General features: G+C 38.1%; 3 protein-coding genes across 4 annotated transcripts in view; all 3 read right to left on the bottom strand.

Moving 5' to 3' along the window:
- LOC122082108 (binding partner of ACD11 1-like) overlaps window positions 1-1135 on the bottom strand; it is a 10435-nt gene extending 9300 nt beyond the window's left edge. For both annotated transcript variants that reach the window (XM_042649602.1, XM_042649597.1), the window contains exons 1-2: window positions 976-1135; window positions 779-825 (exon numbers count right to left, since the gene is read on the bottom strand). In XM_042649602.1, coding sequence (XP_042505536.1) covers window positions 779-784 — 6 coding nt within the window. In that variant the 5' untranslated portion in view covers window positions 785-825; window positions 976-1135. The remainder of the gene's footprint in view (window positions 1-778; window positions 826-975) is intronic.
- An 8892-nt stretch (window positions 1136-10027) lies between these two features.
- Window positions 10028-12055, bottom strand: LOC122084297 (BAG family molecular chaperone regulator 8, chloroplastic). The gene is made up of 2 exons (XM_042652431.1): window positions 11319-12055; window positions 10028-11237 (listed from the first exon to the last, which is right to left on the bottom strand). The coding sequence occupies exons 1-2, from the start codon at window positions 11889-11891 to the stop codon at window positions 10461-10463; spliced, it is 1350 nt and encodes a 449-aa protein (XP_042508365.1). The 5' UTR covers window positions 11892-12055; the 3' UTR covers window positions 10028-10460.
- A 6021-nt stretch (window positions 12056-18076) lies between these two features.
- Window positions 18077-19702, bottom strand: LOC122084305 (protein RGF1 INDUCIBLE TRANSCRIPTION FACTOR 1-like). The gene is made up of 4 exons (XM_042652442.1): window positions 19520-19702; window positions 19065-19352; window positions 18829-18975; window positions 18077-18737 (listed from the first exon to the last, which is right to left on the bottom strand). Exons 1-4 carry the CDS (start codon window positions 19520-19522, stop codon window positions 18555-18557), a joined length of 621 nt encoding a protein of 206 aa, XP_042508376.1. The 5' UTR covers window positions 19523-19702; the 3' UTR covers window positions 18077-18554.
- Between the last annotated feature and the right edge of the window lie 443 nt (window positions 19703-20145).

Consider the following 20145-nt stretch of genomic DNA (forward strand, 5'->3'; position numbering starts at 1 on the left):
AGGGTGGGGGTGGGGGTGGGGGTGGGCAGGGGGGGCGTGAAATGTTGGACCCTGAACCAGGGAAGTAATCTTTTGAATTCCGTTTGGTTTATAATCCAATCAATCGAAAATTAGGACCTTTCTCAAAAAGAAAAAAGAATTAAGGGGAAAAAAGGAGATTAAAAGGTCAACCAGAATGTAACATAAACTACACAATGTCCAACAGCCATGAAACACTCTGTCGAACCCTTGAAAGTAGAATATCATCAATTCCATTGAATGACTCATACCCTTGACCAATTAACTATAACAAGTGACAACAACAATACAAACCCTAAAAAACTATAACAAGTGAATTCCAGACAAAAACCAAAAGTAACGATCTGCAGAAGTCTTTTATCAAGGGTAACAAATGAAAATGATGAACTTGACGTCTGAAGAGTTTACAATTCAAAAGTCTGTCATTCACACCATCCCTCAGTGGCCAAATAACAAACATTTCCATTCAGGATTCACAATGACCATTCCTCTTCGGATCACACAGAACACAGCTAAGACTACGATAACAATCAATATACATTATATGTTACAGATCCTCAACAATGTATAAACAATATTAATCTTCAATAATTTCTGTTCCCATCAAATTTAAAGATTAAAATTAACACTACTAAATAGATTTTAATCCAATGCATCAGTTAGCATTATAGAACAACGAGTATTGTTCCACACCTAATAAGCAACTCCCAAATTCATGAACAGAATAAAGATAGAAGGTGATAAGAAATCAATAACTTACCGACATTTGATATTAGTTGAATAAATCCGCAGAAAAAATGTAGATCTCTGAAGAAATTAGAAACAAAATCTGAGAACTCTTGGAGAGAAATTTCCACGAAAGATTAACAAAAAACGCAGATGATCGAAAATATTAAAAAAAAAAAATTTGAAAAAATTGGAGAAAACAAAATAGAATTGAGATTGAAGGATTGTAACCGTCAGTGGCTGAGAGAAATGTGGATTTTGGTTTTTCTGTAACTGAAAGCGGCGTCTGGACCGACTGATCTCAGCGGAAAGTTTGCGCGCCCATCAGAAATATTTGTAAAATTGCAAGGTTTCGCGAGAGGTGGGATTTTGTCGTGAAGAAGTCATCATGGGTTTCTACTAAACGATGAGCCCCATGATTGCAGAGGGGCCACGCGTTTTTATTTTCGTCGTGGTCCCCATATTGGGAACCACTAAAACATGACGGTCAATTGGATTTGAAACTTTTTGACTTGCCACGTGTCTGTTTCAACTTGCCACGTGTCTGACGAATCAGATTGAAATGCTCTGAGTAAAAAAGGAGGGGTTGTTGATCAGGTGGTTATATCTTGCGATCAATTTCGCCCGTTACAATGTATAGGCGATTTGTAAAGTGGGACCCACATCGGCATAGGTTGGGAGAAGATTTGGAAAACGCAGTCTAACCTCTACGCCCAGACATATCGGGATTTAAATGAACGGATCAGGTTCATGTACGAGAATGTTCTTGTACGTACTTGATCCGTCGATTTACCTTGTAAGTCTCTAATATGTGAATTTAGAATCTATTAAATGAAGATAGACAAAATTGATTTTAAATTCACTGACCAGAAACATCCTCTTATGTACATCTGATCCGCTCACGAGATTTGAGGGGAGCATTATGAACATCCTATCCCAATATAAAAGGGAAAATTATATTCATATTGATGCTTTTACATGTACTTCACTAGTTCCCATGATGCCTTTTGTTTTTGGGAATGATTCACTACCAACTCTACTTCCAAATTCCCACACCATTCTATTAGTCACTTAAGCCCTGAAACTTCACAGCTACCCCACAGTCTACGGAGGAAGAGGATGATGACACAATTGAACTGGACGGCGATCTTGAAGAGCACCTCTCTCAGAAGTGGGATCAAAGTCTAGTTGGCCAAAAAATTATGGGACGGCCCTATAGACGCCAGGCAGTAACTGATGCTCTCCTAAAAGCCTGGAATCCAAAATACCCAGTCGAGGTAATTCCATTACAGGGTCATCGGTATTTGTTTCATTTCCACCATCCATTAGACATCTCTAATGTCTTAGCAGAGGCCCCTTGGTCAGTCAATGGAAATCTGATTATTCTAGAGAAATGGAGACAGAGTGAGTATTGGTCCTTTCAGCATGTGGACTTCTGGGTTCAATTCCATGATGTTCCTCAGGAGTTGTTCAGTCTAGAGGTTGCATCTCAATTGGAAAAAAAGGTTGGAGTACCAATTCAAGTAACCTCGTTTCAAGGGATACAATTTGGAGTTCTGATGAAGTTTCTGAGGTGTAGGGTCACTATCAATATCACGGAACCACTTCATGATGTTATTAAGATCAAGAGGAAATCTGGTATCCGATCTACAGTCTTAGTTAAATATGAAAGATTGTCAAATTTTTGCTATTACTGTGGAATGAACTTAAGCATATTCAGGGTGGTCCAATTAATGATACCAACCAACGGAAAAAAATCGTCTGCAATTTCGATCTCGTACAATTCCGTAAAATACCACCTTCAGGGGGTGACACGTGTATTGATACCAATGCAATGGTCTAGATCTGATTTAAATGTCTCTTCACTGATTTAAGGTTTTATTAGTTGTACCAGATCTGGACCATTGCATTGGTATCAATACAAGTGTCACCCCCTAAAGGTGGTATTTCACGGAATTGTACAAGATCGGAATTGCAGACGATTTCAACCCCGAACCAACAGCGGGAACAAGATCTCTTAAATCAACTGAATGGAGAGTTAGAAAGGGAGGAGGAGATGTGGAGACAGAAATCCAGAACTGAATGGTTACAGTGTGGAGACCAGAACACAATATTTTTTCATGTGTCAACATTACAACGGCTTAGCCATAACAGGATTCTAAGACTGAAGGGGGTTGATGGATTATGGACCAATTCGGAGGATGAGGTTTATAAGGAGATGCAAGATTACTATACAAAAATTTATAGCACAGAAGGCATTGACCATGATGCTTTGCAGTTGGTGTAGAAACGCAACCCTAAAACGATGCAGAAGATAATGGAAAAACAAAACAAACAATGCACACAGATTTTACGAGGTTCGGCAAGGTTGCCTACGTCCCCGGTGAGATGAGATCCTGCTTCACTATCAATGGAGAATAGGGTTACAACGCTCTTCCTCACACCTCTCCGTATTGCTTGCATTACTGAGAAAGAAACCCTCGCTACAAATTTATAGCGGAAAAAACCCTAATCCGGATCAAATTACAATTGCCAACCTAATCCGGATTAAACTACAATTGCCCTCAAATAAAAAATTCGAGCGGGGGGCTGCGCCCCCCTACACCCCCTGCTGTGCAGGGGGGCCTCCTGCCCCCCTTGCAACCCCCACGGCCCGCTAACCGGCTAGCGGGACCGCCGTCCTGGCTGTCTAGGTGCTGCACCAGTACTCCCTGGATTAAACTGCGACGGAATACAAGACATCATACACCAACAGTTGGTACTAGATTCTATCCAGCCAAGCATCACAGTGGACATGAACAGGCTCTTGTGTGCAATTCCAACGGTTGATGAGATGAAAGCGGCTTTATTTGACATGGCTCCCTTGAAGGCACCTGGACCAGATGGTCTCCCACCAGCTTTCTTCCAAAAGTATTGGGACTTTACTTATGAAGATCTTTTTACTTTTGTGTGTAATTTTTTTGTTTCGGGTGACTTGCCTATATCTTGTAATGACACTTATCTTTGCCTTGTTCCTAAATGTACTAATCCTGAGTCTGCAGATCAATATAGGCCAATTAGTCTCTGTGCAGTTGCAGTGAAAATTATTACTAAAATCTTGGCAAATAGACTCAAAGATATGTTGGAGTGTTTTATTTCACCGGCAGAGTCAGCCTTCATCCCAGGGAGGTCGATATCTGACAATGTGTTTACTACACATGAACTTTTCAATTACATCAATAAGGAGAAGAAAGGCAAGCAAAAGCTGTTAGCGTTGAAGCTAGACATAAAGAAGGCATATGACAAAGTGGAGTGGGAGTTTCTTGACAAGCTTCTTCATCGTTTTGGCTTCTCGGCTCATTGGATCAAGATTATGCTCTCCAACCCTATTCATCATTTGCTCACAGGCATTAAGTAGCGTTATTGCAAAAGCAAAAGAAACAGGGCTACTAAAAGGGATTCTGGTACGTAATCGGACAGAACCAGTTACACATTTATTATTTGCGGATGATTGCTTGCTTTTTCTCTCAAGTGAAATTAGCAGAGGTGTGTCACTTGAAGCATTGCTTGGATGTATATTGCAAAGCGAGTGGTCAGGCGATCAATTTGAAGAAATCTACTCTCTCTTTTAGCCGAAATGTTCCCCTAAAATTTGGACATTGGTTCTCTTGTATGCTCAGGATCTCATATACTAGAGGACCGAGTAAATACTTGGGTTTACCAACATCTTTTGGGGTATCAAAAGGGATGCTATTTCAGGACATCTCAGATAAAGCAGGGAAGAAATTCAGTGGATGGAAGAATCGACTATAATCTCATGCGAGAAAGGAAATCATGATGAAATCAGTGGCCTTTTCCCTTGCCAATTATGCATGTTCCCACTTTAAACTCCCTAAATCACACCATAATCACCTTCGGAAATCAGCTACGAATTACCTTAGAGGAGACTGTACTGAAAAGAGGAAGATACATTGGATCTCTTGGCGTAGCCTCTGTCAGTCCAAAAGTAGAGGAGGACTGGGATTTAGGGACCCATCTTTACATAATAAAGCATTGTTGGCCAAAGTAGCTTGGAAACTGTGGAATGACCCGAACCCAACTTGGGCACGCTTCCTTAAACCTATCTATTTCCCTAATTGTAATTTTATGGAGGCCTCAATGGGTGCAAACCCATCATGTGCGTGGAGAAGCATAATGGAGGGCCGAAAAGTTCTTAAAGCTGGGTTGCTATGGCATGTTGGAATGGGAGAAAATGTTTAGATTTGGGGAGACAACTGGTTACCAAACCTACCACGGTTTCAACTCCAATGTCCATCTCTTGAAGATTGCCCCTATGGCTGGGTAAGTGATCTCATTGATCAAAAGAATCGGACATGGAAGAGCTCAATCATGGACCGGTACATTCACCCTTCGGATCGAGTTGCAATCTATCAAATCCAACTCGGTTTATTCCCAAATAATGACCAGCAAATCTGGGGTGCAGCAAAGGATGGAAAATTCACAGTTAAAATTGCATACCATATGATGTGCAACATTTGGAATACTATGGAGGAAGCACAACCCTCTACAGCAACATCTCATGCATGAAGTGAAGTTCCAACGTCAGTTTGGAAAGAAATATGGGGTTGTAATACCTTACCAAAGGTCAAGAGCTTTATCTGGAGGGCTTGTGTTGATGGACTTGCATCAGGTTTAGCGTTGCACCATCTATAGACACCGGTTGATCAACAGTTCCAACGATGTGGAGCGCCTTCAGAGACTACTGATCACATTTTATTGGCATGTCCATTCGCAAGAGCTGTTTGGTTTGGTTGCAGTCTTTCCTTTTTGGTTCCACAAGTTATTAATGCTAAATTTCATAAGTGGATTGAGAATTGGTCCTCCTTTGCAACATTAGGGAAGCAGTGCTCTAAGGAAATCAAAACTATGTGCTCTTTTATCTCTTGGTTCCTATGGTGTGCTAGAAATGACACTGTTTTTGCAATGAAGGACTAGACCCCTATGGATGTGATTGTGGCTACCCAAAGAGCTTACGAAGAATATCTCTCTACTGGACTACCTATTAAAGGCTCTATTGATGCTCCAGTGACAACATTGAATCTAGGATGGCAGGCCCCACCAATTGGCCTCTTAAAGTTAAATTGTGACTTTTCATATCACCAAGAAAGGAAGAGGGGAGGGGTGGGTTTTGTGTTACGAAATCATCATAGACAGCCCATTATAGCAATGTCAAAACCCACCTCTTTTTGTCATGTAAAGGTAAGGAGGCTTTGGCGATCAGGGACGGACTCTTGCAAGCTCTTTCTGAAAGAGTTGATCATCTTCTAGTGGAGAGTGATAACCAAGAGGTGATATCTTATCCACAAGACACATCTAAAGAGTCGGCCATATTAGTATGTGGGGTTATTGAGGATACCAGGCACATCTCTACTTACTTTGAGTTTTGTAAGTTCCAATATATTCCAAGGGATGCTAATGTGTCAGCAGATACCCTTCCAAGGAGGGCCCAATCTGTTACGGATAGGATTGTTCATCCAAATTCCGATCCTTGCCTATCTGTTCCAATGGCAGATTGTAGGAATGTAATCTGTACTGATGAATAGATCTTCTTTCTACAAAAAAAAAAAAAAAGTATTTATGCTTTAGTCTTATTTTGTTGTTGGACAATATAATATTCACAGACCATAAGTTTGGTCTACAACTACACAAAACCCTAGGGTTTTGTTTGTTGTCTTCAATATTCGTCATCTTTTATCTTCTCACTTGCGAAACAATCATAGCCTCTCTCCCTAGCTTCGAATGAAGATAATAAAGAAAATGACTCATCCTTAACAGGTTTGATTCAACTTGAGTCACTAGGTGTTAAACAAGATTTTGACGATTGAGTATCAACATTATGATATGGATTTGTCAGGTGTCAAGTTTTAGAATCATATTCAACCACATATCCTTTCATGTATCGGCATACTCCCCATGAAACCCATGCACACTTATGATACTTGAATCACTATCGTATGCTCTCCATGCCTTGGTTGTATAAAACTCTATTTTACCACCTTGCAGCTCAGTTAAAGTAGCACTTACAAATGAATGGAATCTAGAGGTCCACAAAATTTGAACAGCATTTGATGTACCACTTGGAAACTATTGGCATTTAAGTTAGAGTCATGGAAGGTCTCTACTGGAACGAGATCCTCTTAACCCCCACCCCACACACCCCGCCCCCCCCAAAAAAATAAATAAATAAATACCCCTGCACACATTAGATGGTTGGGAGGCACTTGAGGTCCATGCCCCTATGTTGTACACCATCCAATGTGTGTTAGAAGGATCAGCACACTTGAAAAGATCTAGGTCTCTTCCTGCTTAGGGAATAATGGTATATAGGAATTAGACTTCCTTCAAATTTTATGTAAAAAAATTGTGAAGATTTCAAAACTTTCTAACCACTAAAAATTCATTTCCCAAATTATTCTCAAGGACCTGTATCAAATGCCCACCATGCTTGAACTTTATTTATTGGACGAATCTTAATATATATATATATATATATATATATTATTATTTTTTGGAGGGGGGAGGTGGGTGGGGTGGGGCGCCTTAAGAATGGGAAAATGAATAATTTGTAAATTTATACAAACTACTTTATAATAGAAAAAAGTATTAAGGCTGTTGTTACCTGAGCCCTTCTCTACGGTTTGAAACCGATAAAAGAGTATGGATAGAACGAGAAAGAAATTTGGAGTGATTCTAGCAATTTGCATAATCTACTTTTAACAATAGCATTAGCTCATGGCCTTGGGAGCGCCACTCTTTTATTTTCTGATATTTATAGTTCTCTCTTTTTCTTTCTTTTTTTGGCCATTTTCGTCTTAGACATTCCACCGATTTTGTGGTTTTGTTGAAATGTTTTACTTCTCTTGTAATGGATAAGATGTCTAAAATCCAAAACCCTAACACTAATCTCGATGTACTAAGTTATCTCCTTTAATGAATTCTTCTTTCCCCAACAAAAGAAAAATTGCAAGTTAAATATATAAAGGTAAGATATAAAATAATAAAAAAAGTATTTGTTAATTTGATTAATATTATCATGGTTTAGGTACCCCAAACATAATTTGTGAAACATGAGGTACCTTGGCCATAATTTATCAAAATGTCCATTAGCCCATATGTAATTTAACCCGTAAAAAAAATAAAATAAAATAAAATAAAATTGATTTTGTTACCCCTATATGTAATTTACTCTGAAAAAACATCAAAATAATTTAAAAGTGTTATGGATAGTTTTACTCCTCCATGCAGAGAGGCTTACCACTAGGGGTGCAAGAGGGCCGGGTTGGGCTGGGCTTCTTAAAACCCTAGCCCAACCCTAAGTCCCTTTAACTAGACTCAAACCCACCTTGACCCTGACTCAAGGCCGCAAAACGTCAACCCAAACCCAACCCTTCAGGATTCAACTCGACCCTTAAACTGCCCTGATTGGGCCTGATTTTCCAAGGTCGGGCCGAGGTGACCCTGATTGACCTAACCCTGACCCTAACCCTAGTTTATCATCAAAGGCTGGGATGACCTTGATTGATCCTAACCCTGAACCTGGTTTTCCATCAAGGGCTAGGTATACCCTAATTTTTTTTTGTAGAAAGATTTTTTTTTTTTTTGTTAAAAAAGTAAAAAAGATTAATGAGAAGATATATTAGGGGGTTTGAGGTGTCAATGACTCAATGTCAAACAATATCTAAGGTTAGGTTAATATCAAGGTTAACATCAATGTCACAACCAGAGTCAACACCAGAGGCAAAAACCAGGGCCAAAAGTCAATGTAAAAAAATCAGGACTGGGTTCAAGGAGGGCTCTGAGGGCCAAAGACATCAACCCTTAACCGCCCTCACCCTGACTCAGAGTCAGAAATTTTAGAATCAGGCCGACCCACATGGCCAAAATTTTCAGGTCAAAACTTATTCGGGATCAGAGCAAGCCAAAGACAGGTTTGGACAATCAAGGCCAAACTTGCAATCCTACTTACCACACTATCCTAGATTCACAAACCTTATATGATTTTAGTATGTTCCCCAAAATACCCCTTGGATATCCTCCTACAAAATCTGAAATCCTGCCATCAAGGGATTTCCCTTCACTGTGGTTTAAAGAAAACTCAGTCCTTGTGTTATTCTCAAGAAAGAAAACTCGGTCCTTGTGTTATTCTCAAGAAAAGTCATTATTTGCTTATTTTTTAATGCACATAAGAAATAACAATATTTTACCGTATGCAATACTAAAAAGGCAAAAAATTGCCCCCCTTTCCATTTAATAACCCTGTTTGGAAACCCCTATAAACCCAGCCCAAGTAAATACTAGACATTGGACTTTTTGTTGTTGAACCCCCCCCCCCTCTCAAGTTTTAACTCTACTTGACAAAAGCTCCGTTTCAATCATGTGCTTTTCCATCAAAGTAGTGGGTAAATCAGACCTAACCAGCGCCAAAATGATTATAATGCAACATAACATGTCTGTAGATATCCCCAATCAAAGAGTTTGGGCTTCAATGGCTGACAAAATCAAAGTTGATTGTCATGTATTCCCCAATCACCCAATAAAAGAGTTTGGGCATCAATGGTTGACAAAATCAAAGTTATATGAGCTTTATGCTGCGTTTCTATGCATTCTTGGTATGCATTATAGGCTGATAATGCATTCCAAGAAATCATACCAAACGCAGTTTTAGGACCCGTTTGATAACATTTCTGTCGTTTCTGTTTCAAAAAACGACAAAAACATAAATTTCCGTTTTTAGAAATAGAAACATAATTGAAGGTGTTTGATAAGTCATGTTTTTAGAAGTTGATAGTAACCAGTGAAAGAATGGCCACAAGTCGTTTCCAGAAACGGTGAAACAAGTTAAATTTGTTTCGCCTGGGTCGTTTCTTGAACCATAAATAAGTAAAAATTTCTATTTCTATTTCTGAAAATAAATGAAACGAAACAGTTTTATCAAACGCTTTTTACTCCGTTTCTCCTGTTTCTGGAAACAGAAACGGCAGAAACGCGTTTCTTGAAACGTTATCAAACAGGCCCTTAGTTTCAAAGAGAATACCATATGATTCCAATCGCTTTCAAAGTAATTGTATGGTTCATTCTTTCCGACAACAGTTTAGAGTTTAGATCTAGGGGGTGGGGTACCTGAACCCACAAAACCTTGAGGCTGAGAAGATGAGATGACAAACATTCCTTAAACAAATAGTGAGTCCATATGTGGAAGACTAATTTGATATGATACCTAAGAATCCATTATTGATAGAAAGCATATCAAAAATGCATATCAAACACACCCTTAATATCACCCTTAATGTCAGTACATGGAAGAGCTATCAATTTCATTTAATTTCAGGTGAGCATTTTGGAGTTTGAGCAATTCCTCTTGGGTTAGAACTAGAAACAAAACTAGGGAAAGTGAACAAAATTAATATCCAGGGCCAAAACAAAGCACCACCTGATGGCTCAACAGAAGCTGCAGGTTAGAACTTAGAATTACAGTAGAGAGAGAGAGAGAGAGAGAGAGAGAGAGAGAGAGAGAGAGAGAGCAAAAAGCCAGCCATGAAAAATGGAGGACAACCCAATTCACACATCTAAATGTCAGTGTTAATTCTTCAATCAATTACTCTATAGGATGAAAATTTAGAGAGAAGAAGTAAAAACCACTAAACCACCAGAATAGACCACAAACCCAAGTCTGGAGCTTACCTCGCACTCTTCACCTCTCTTATAATGGGATCCATCTGGACAGGTAAGGGAGCAGAAAATGAAATTTCTCCATTTTGACCGTGGCGTTGCACCCTTTTTCCATAATTGGCCTCCCTCTGCGGAATGCTTCTAGGGTTTCTGTCGCCGTCATTAGCCTGCTGAAATACTTTGCTCTCAATGTATGCTTCCTCTTCCTCATCATCCCCTGCAACCCCAGAGAAACCCCCAATTTCCTCCACTTCCCTGCACAGATTTTCCACAAGCTCTCTCTGATCATCATCAAGAAATCCTTGATCAATACCAGCTTCATGACCACCTGAATATGATTCATCAAAGACCCTAGTTAAATCTCCATTCTCTGCAAAGCTCACATTTTTCTTTGATTCTGAACCAAGGGCACTCTGTTTCAACAAAATCTCCCCATGATTGGTAATTATCTTAGGATCATCTTCATCATAACTTATCTGACGAAATGATTCAAGCTCCACATGCATTCCCTCGTTATTCTCAGAAATGCCCCGAGCTTGGCTCCTCAATTTCTCCAAGAGCTCTCTCTGTTCCCTACTCAGATCTCTACGATAGGTTCCCATGACTGGATCATGAGAACTAACACAAACCCTTGATTTCTTACTATTTTCTGCAAGTCTCAAGCTCTTCGTTGCTTTAGAAGAAAGCTCCCGTCTTTTCGCGGAGACCCCATCAACGAACTCTAAGAAACGAACCAGATCTCTGCTAACGGATTTCTTTCCATCCCTAATCATCGGATCACCTCCCTGCAAAAAACATGCCCAGATTGCGTTATTTCCAAGAAAAAGGGGGAAAATCAGAAATGTAATACCCGGTTTCATTCCTACCTGAATCGAATCAAGCTTGATAAGCAAATCCATGGCTTTCTGCGAGAGAACCTCAGGCTTGAGTTGAGACCCATCAGAGATTGAGGATTTCAGGCTGATAAGACTGGCCTTAACAAAAGCTAGGTCTTTAAGTTGTCGAAGGGTACGCGATCTACGAACAAGGAAGGCACGAAAGTGGGTTTGTATGATACGGGCAGCGACATCACGGAGAGAATTCGAAGGATGAGGAGGAGGCGGCGGTGGTGGTGGATGAGAAGCGGGGATTTGATGAAAAGAGGATTCAAGAACTTCGATGCGACGGAGAAGAGAAGAGAGAAGCGATTGGGTTTGTTGATGTTGTTGTTTCTGGTATAAATGCTTCTGATACAACTGGTGTTGTTGGGGTTTGGGGTATTGAGCATAGAGATGCGTTTGCGAAGATTGAAGGAGCTGAGCAGCTAGGGCTTGAAGAGGAGGATCTGTAGTTGGGGACTGAGAGACCTCAGAGGGATGAGAAGAATTGCAACTACAACAGCAGCTACAGTTGCTGAGATGGTTACTGTGGCAGTGGTTGTGATGGGGATGAGAAGCCATAAATGAGACAGAGAGAGAGAGAGAGAGAGAGAGGTTGAGAGGGTTGAAGAGGAGGGTTTGTGCCAAGCCTTTGTGGTTGCCTACTCCTTTACCCTCGCTAATCCCTTTCTGTGTCTGCGTCACAGCGTCAGTTCTTTATCTTCCGCTTTCAGGGTATTTTATGATGGCCCAAGGAGCAGAAGGCATCTTTACAAAATTTTTAATTTATGTTACGAGCACTTCTCACCCCCCTCAAGCGCATAGACAGTAAATTCGAGATGGCAGTAATACAGAAACAGATACGTGCATCAATTAAATGAATATATGGTAATATTATATTTTAAAAATTTTAATGTAATAAAATATATACGATAATGATATAGTACGTAGTACGTGTTTAATATAATTGCTCTGTAAAAATATGGGATTAAAAATGATTGTTTGAAATTAAATTCCAATCTATCATGCTTTTATGAACACTAAAATCTAATATGATTTTCTAATTTAAAATCATTTCTCATTATTTTGAATTTTCACATTTAATATTAATTAAATTTAATCCCTAAAAAGGGTATGGTACAAAGAACTAAGAGGAGATTCAAACATCATCTCGTCTTGTAACTTTTACATGTTCTCTTCTTCTTCTTGGTACAAAAACAAGGTTCAAGAAGATGGAGAATAAGTGTTTGCAATCCTTCATCCCAGAGATGAGCTTGAATTTTCTTGAAATTTTCATCGGGTTATAATCTAAAACCGGTCACAGATCAATTTTAAGGCTCAAGAACCTCCTTCCTTCAACTCATTGGATTTCTCAGATGTAGTATTGCAAGAACAAAGGGAGGAGAACACCCGTGTCATTTCTCTCTTTTTAATTCTTTACATTGTCCAGCTACAACTATATTTGTAAATAATTGTCGGTCCAATTTAAATGGCGATTGTATACTAAATTTCATAGAAAGGTTTTTATTTCAACCCCTTTTGGAGAATGCCGCCCTTGCCCATCTTTGTCTATATGAGTCATCTCTTTTGAATCTTTCTTGCTTCCCGTTAAAAATTATTTGCAAATGCAATCACCCTCAATTGGATTTTCAATTACCAATGGGAAGAGAAATGGAGAAGAGGAAGGGTTGATTGGGTTTTCAACAATCGATGGAAAGAAAAATGGAGAAGAGAATAAGAGCGAGGGGTATTGATGTCTTACCTATCGCCCTCGGTCGTTGGGCGCCGAGAACAGAGATGGAGGAGAGGGGGGTCACTGGGGCAAGAGTTCCTCATTTTTTTGGTTTACTTAGATGAGGGAAGAAGGGTAATAGTTTCTATCGATTAGGGTTCCTGATAGAAGACAAGGGTCGGGAATCGGGATTTGGCCCATTTAGGTAGATCTCATTTTTTTTTAACCCAAAAGTTTTATTGAGTATATAACATATTATACGAGTATTATTAGTGTATAATATGGTTATCTTTAAAATCCACATATTAAAACGTTTTTTTGAATTGATAAGCCAAATTAAGATCTTTTAAATTAAACATTCGGATGCACATATTATATGCATATAATACGTGTATTTTACTGACTATGCTCAAGAGTCCTAATCCAATTTTCCGACAACTTGAGTTAACTCATTCTTGTTAATCTCTTGTTCAAAAGTGGGGAAGCCTTTTGGTATAAATAGATGAGCATTCCACTTGGGAGCGTGGATGTCACAAATTCAAAGTGTCCTGATCCGGGGTCCCAAGGCTACAAAATGAAAACAATGTGCCTTCATGGGACCCAAGTTTTCCATCAACAAGGGCGAGGGGAGAATCTCTTCATCCATTATATTAGTGTCGATGATATTTTAAACATTTGTCTTAGAAGATGAATTTTCACTTAATCATAAATGCATAGATGGGGAATCAAACTTGGGACCATATGCCTATTCACAAAATTTTCAATTCGCCTTAACCATCAGGGCAACCCATGGATGGGGTTGCTTTGCTAGTCTCCTCGAAAATTAGTCGAGGTGCGCGTAAGCTATTCCAAATACCTTGGTAACAAAGAAGAAGAAAAAAAAATGGTCCATTTAGTATAATTTTGAGCAGATAAAGAGTTTGGTCTACAAAAGCTAATTCAAAATTGATAGATATTAGTGCAGTCCATTTCGGTCTATTTTCTATTCTTGTAATGGTCTTTTTTCGGTTTGGCCTTTGTTTTGTATATATAATACCAAATAACCTAGTTCTTGTTTGGGTTTATAAAACTATCCGAAATAGTAACTTCACTCATTTACAATTTTATTTTTCCATTTTTAAAACCCACCCCCCAAAAAAAAAAAAATTTTATTCCTTTCTCCCGTCACATTTTCTACAATCACCCAGCCTGACCCTCCTTCAAGGCTACAAACCCCCAACCTTCCCTTGCCCCCCTTACCCACCTCCTGTTCTTGTCGGAAATTTGGCATTGCCCATCGCCAACAACACTAGCCACTTCCCTGTCCCTCTTCCATCTGTTGAACTTTGGGTTTGCCTTTTCTTAAAGATGTTGCTGATTTCAGAGAAGGGGATGCATGGTGGGGGTAAATTCAGGGTATGGGGCAAGGGCGGAGGTAGAGGCAGAGGTGAGAGCGGGAGTTGCCAAAGATGGGAGCAAGGGTGGGTTTTAAGGTATGGGGGTTATGATAATCGTCATTTAATTCAAACATAGAAGCTAAAGCAAAGGCCCAGGTTCATTTACCATTCTGGGTTTGGATTTAGCTAAGCAAAGCGATTTGATTCTCTTTCTTGATTTTGAACATATGCCTTTTTCTAATGTAATTAATGAGAAGAAAAGTGTTGTTTTTGTTTTGGTCTTTTAGGAGCTAGATTGTTTACTTGTCAGTTTAAGACAAGCAAGGCCACAGGTATGGTTGGCTGCGAGCTAGATTCACAAATCTCTAACACGAGCTCTCTTGTGAGAATAACCACATCGCCTTACCCATTCTTTCCTTGTCACCTTCTTTTATTTTTTTTATTTTGTCCTTCTTGATAGTTAAAAAGATTGTCTTAAACATGTGCTTCCAAATCTACATGAAATATTTTTTCAGTCTCAACCATTGCCTCTACCAGATCTTCCTCTGTTCGATGATTGACTTCATCATCGCAAAGAAGTTGAATATATTCCCTTGCAATTGTAATTTTTTTTTTTTAGAAGATAGTCCCTTTTGGAGTTTTGCTGAAGTTCAAACACTATAATTTGTGGGATCTCCGCAATGAGCGGTAACCAAACAACTGCATAACCACCGAGTCTAGGATCTTGTTACATGTGAAAACTAAGAAGAAATTTTTTTTTAAATGCTTCATGTATGTTAATGCTCATTTTTTTTCTTAAGTTTCAATAAGATATTCAAAACATTTTTAAATAGAGAGAAGATACTCTGAGCTGACAAAATGAGGGAGTTTGCCAAATGTGAGTATGAGACAAGATTTCTTTTTTTTGGTAAATAAAACAATATTCACCAATATGGACAAAGAGGAGAGAGTGTGTGAGGAATGCCATCGACGACAATATATGATGATTTCCATAATGAAATAGGAGAATTAAATGAAATAGCTATTTCTATATAAGCAAATTTATTTTTATTTTGTTTTATTTTTTATTATCTCTTAAATTGTTGTTCATTTCTTAAGTGTTAAAATATCTTACTTGAATCTTTTCTAGTAAATAAATAATTTATAAATTTTCTTTCGTAAATGTACTGTGTAAAATATAAATTTACTACTACTACTACATTATTGTCTTTGAGCAAGCGGTGTAAGCTTGAGTGGGCTCTCTTTCTCTCTCCTCTTGATATTCTCTCTCATCTCCAGTCTTATTGAGGAATTATGTCCCTTACTTCCCATTGGCTGGTCCCCCCACAGTCAGCTTAGAAAGTACTTGGCCAAATTAGTCACATTTGACAAATAATACTTTATATCTCAAATTTAATGAAAATTTTATTAGGACTTCTAAGAAATGAAGAGCACATAAGTATACAATCATATTTACTACATGATGATTAGATGCCCAATCACAACATAGCTATTAGGAATAATATTGTCAAGCCCGCTTAGAACTCCATGTTGTATTGAAGCCTAAAGAAGAAAATATGATGCAAGCAATATATTTTGTGCTCCACAATGAACTGTTATTTTTCTACCAAAAAAAAAAAAAAAAAAAATAATAATAATAATAAAAATGAACTGCTATTTTCAATTCAGGGTTAATCGGATTCTGTAAGTATTAGTTCAATTTAGTTTGTGAGGCCATAAAATTCAAATTCAATAGGCGACTCATTAACTATGGTTTGACTATTACAAGTATAAACTAAAAATAGAAAATTTTAAGTATTTCATATATTTTAAAGCACATTTTAACGATTTCTTAAGTTTCAATAAGATATTCAAATATTTCTAAATAGGGAGAGGGTCCTCTAAGCCAACCCAATGGAGGGGCTGGCCAATTGAGAGTACGGGACATGATTTATCAATAGGGTGAGAGGGGTGAATGTGTGTGAGGAGAGAGAAAGATAGCCCACTGACATATTCTATGCTATTATCTCAAACTACTTTTTTTTTTTTTAAATAATATTTATTTCTTTGTTAACGAGAGACCGGTTAAACTTGGTGAAAACATCCTCTGCCGTAGATACGGTGAAGCGGTATGCATCTAATGGTTGGAACAACATTGGGGCACGTGCCAATGTCGTCTCGACCTTTCGATGCTTGCCGCACCACCTCACCCGCGACAGACAATCATTACTCTTAAACCTGAGTGGTTACGAAATATTGTATTGAAACCCAGATAAGAGAATATGATGCAAGAGTTACATTTGTGCTCCATAATGAAATATTATTTTTAATTCATAGTTGTCTGATTCTCTAAGTCTTAGTTCATTTTAGTTTGTGAGCCTTAAGATTTTAATATTGTAAAATAATTTTTTTGGTAGAAATTCTTGAAAAGATTCAAGTAATATAAATTATTTATTTTAAATAATAATAATAATAACTATGGCTCTCTTTGGTTTGATTTCTATTTGAATTTATTTGACTTATTTCTATTTTTACAAATGTTTGGTATAATTTATAGCACTTATTTTTATTTATAATAAATTAGAATAAATCACAAATCACAAATTACTCCCAAGTTATTTGTGATTTGTGGTAACAAATCATTTATGTTGATTTTTGCTACCTTAAATGAGCATGTGTATCATCTCGCTCGAAGCTCAAAATTGAAGGTGAAAATTTAAACCTATTTTCTAATTATATAATCTATTTTATAAATAGAAACCCAACGAATACTTTTTTTGGTCCATAATTTATTGTCACAAATAATTTATAAAAAATAGTTAATTAATACAAATAGAAATCATACCAAAGAGAGCCTATATTATAATGTTTTATTATTTTACGTATTTTTATAAATTCAATTTTTAAAATTATATATATATATATAATTTTTTTTTTTTATAATTTAATGGTGTGATAACAATGAAGAATCTTAAGATCCAGATCCACAAAGAGGCATCTGACAGTTGGAAGCTGTCCACGCATGTCTGATGCCTATCTGGATAGCCAAATCATTAGAGAGTATTCTGACGCTATTGGTGAAACCAATAAAGCCCGATCAATTGACACCCCTACACTGACCTGTAGACCTTCAGGCAAAGTCAAAATCAAAATGTCTAATTGAGAGTGACTACGACTATAGACTATATAATGTAGTACTGAAACTATTTATTTCTCACCTACCATAGCCAAAGCCAAAAACACTCTCCCGGATTCTCCCCATCAAAGATCCAAACCAGCCCTTTTTATTACTTTGTCACTTTAAAACATAATCAAAATTTATTGACCCATCGATTCAAGCGTGCCCCAGTCTATTCATAGATAAATAGAGCAGTGGGCCCTCGCAGCAGGAGATTAATGGCACTGTTCAGTCCCTCCCTCCTCCCTTTCCTTTCTCAAAAAAGTCATTGGCTACTGTAATACTACTACCATTACCATAACTTTAGATGAAGGCGAAGGCCCCTCCACCTCCCTCGCCATGATCACAGCTCAGTGAGCTCATGAGAGAATTTAAAGAGAACAGAGATTTGTATCGTCAGTTTCAGAGATGAACTGTCATCCATCTCCCCTGATATCCGGAGCCACCACCAATTCCTCAAAGCTCAATTAAGATCTTTCTTTCTTTTCTCCACCTTAGAATCTTAATCCAATCAAACAAAAGATAAACTACCCAAAATCAAGAGGATTACAACAACAGATGAGGACAGTAAAGAAAACATGAGGACCCCAAAGAATTCCCATCAACCATTCCCATCTAAACAATCTCATAAGAACACTTAACTTCAAAAGGAAAATTATTAAAGAAACAACTTTTTCTTAATCATCAGATACAAAAAATTTCCACCAAAAATGTAATAATACCGAATCAAACTCCACAGCCCACAGCAACAGTGAAAAAAAAAGAAAAAAAAAAAAAGAGAGAAGGACTGGGCTTTGGGATGATTTTCCTTTCCTTTTCTTCTTCTTCTTCTTCTTCTTCTTCTCCTTCTTCTTTAATTATATATTATCAGTAAGAAATTATGATATGGGTTTTTTCATATATGTAATAATAACATCTAAACAAGAGAGAAAAGCAGAGGATGAGATTGTATGTGCAAGTTGAGAACACAATTAGAAGATTCAAAACAGAGGAGCTCTGCGAGGAGTTCCTTTTCTCTTGCGCTTTCGCTTCGACGGATTACTCTCTTTCTGCTGATCACTCGATTCCTCCCCAGACTCTGCAATATTGAGTTCTCGAACTGGAAGGGACACTGATGGAGGACTAAGACTCTTTTTACTTCCCTTTTCTGCAACTTTTGAAAGCTGAGCGACCCAGAAACCAAATTCAGATCAAGTGAAAAAACCCAACTGATCGGAAATAAAATTTATGAATTGGGTGTATGCGAAACCTTACCTTGCAAGCGATCGAGCAGTATCGATAAGGCTCCTGTAAGCTTCTATCGCATACCTCGCAAGCTACGCCATTGCTGTTTGATTTCGATGTTTTCAGGTTCGGACGAGGATTTAAAAATACGACCTTTGCCAGATTGGATAGATACGACTGCCAGACCAATTCATGAACAAATTGTTAGTAAAATTGAGATTAAACATCAAGAATTGCAAATTAATATGAAACAGAGATTAGAATACCTGGATTTTGGAACAATTTACATGTTTTTCAATTTCATCGACGCGAACTACTTCATGATAGACATATTTGCGAATCTGAATCTGTTGATGAAAGTCATGAGCACAGGAACAGATGCAATGCTGACAGATACTTCGGCCACAGTTGATACAGAACAAATTCATCTCGTTCTTGCGGTATTCTTGATGAAGTAAACAAGAAAGGAAGAACTTGGTCTTCAGGAATGTTTCGATCCAGTCAGGCGGTGGCCTCTTTATCCTCCGAATTGTCCTCTGAATTGGTGCGCTCACCTGCAATTTGAATCGGTGAAGCCATTCAATAATTAAAATTCATCGAAAAATCCAAGAATTGTAAAAGAAAACCTTAAAAAGAAACCAAGAAGATGGAGAATTGAGCGGAATTCAGAACCAGAAAAATGAGAAAACTTAGGAACAGATAAAGAAGACAAAATTCTCACCATTTTCACGGTTTGAAATCAAAATTTGGCACTGATTTCTTCGAGAAGATGAAGATCAGAGAATGGATTTTGAATTGAGCTATGAATTAAAGATTAAAAATGGGCGAGAAATCGAACGAGTGTTTGAGCGATTGCGGCCATAACTTAGAGAAGAACCAGAGAAGCAGAGAGTGAAGAGAGAAGATAAAATGGAAAATCTATGAAAGCTCTGCTCCATATTCCAATATAAATATATAATGTGGGCTCCATCCCCGGGCGGTAAGCTAAATGCATCAGGATCGTCCAATCTAGATTAATCTGACGTCAGAAATCAGGCTAACGGGTCATCTCATTTTAATTAGCTGTAAACACCGTTGGATGTGGTTCTTCGATACTTTTGGGTGGGCCAATGCGGATGGGGAAACCCTAGTGACAGTGGAGAAGCGTGGGGGTTTTGGAATCTGATGCGTTTTGATTGGTGACACGTGGCATAGTGAACCAGTAATGTGCTTTCCCGCTCATTCTAACGAGAGAGTCTTCTCTAGTTCCCCGTTTCGCAATTGGAGTACTAATCTTAAATTCAGGAAGTCTTTTTTTTTTTGGGTAAAAAATTCGGGAAGTCCACGAGAGTTGGACACTGAAGTGAA

This window comes from Macadamia integrifolia, chromosome 1 (genome assembly GCF_013358625.1).
Source record: "Macadamia integrifolia cultivar HAES 741 chromosome 1, SCU_Mint_v3, whole genome shotgun sequence".
In the NCBI taxonomy this organism is placed as follows: Eukaryota; Viridiplantae; Streptophyta; class Magnoliopsida; order Proteales; family Proteaceae; genus Macadamia; species Macadamia integrifolia.

Coding starts and splice junctions, on each gene's coding strand:
- LOC122084297 (XM_042652431.1), bottom strand. CDS start 11,891: ATGGCTTCTCATCCCCATCACAACCACTGCCACAGTAACCATCTCAGC. Junction 11,238..11,318: donor TCAAGCTTGATTCGATTCAG/GTAGGAATGAAA, acceptor TGTTTTTTGCAG/GGAGGTGATCCGATGATTAG.
- LOC122084305 (XM_042652442.1), bottom strand. Junction 18,976..19,064: donor TAAATTGTTCCAAAATCCAG/GTATTCTAATCT, acceptor TTGGTCTGGCAG/TCGTATCTATCCAATCTGGC. Junction 18,738..18,828: donor ACTGCTCGATCGCTTGCAAG/GTAAGGTTTCGC, acceptor TGGGTCGCTCAG/CTTTCAAAAGTTGCAGAAAA.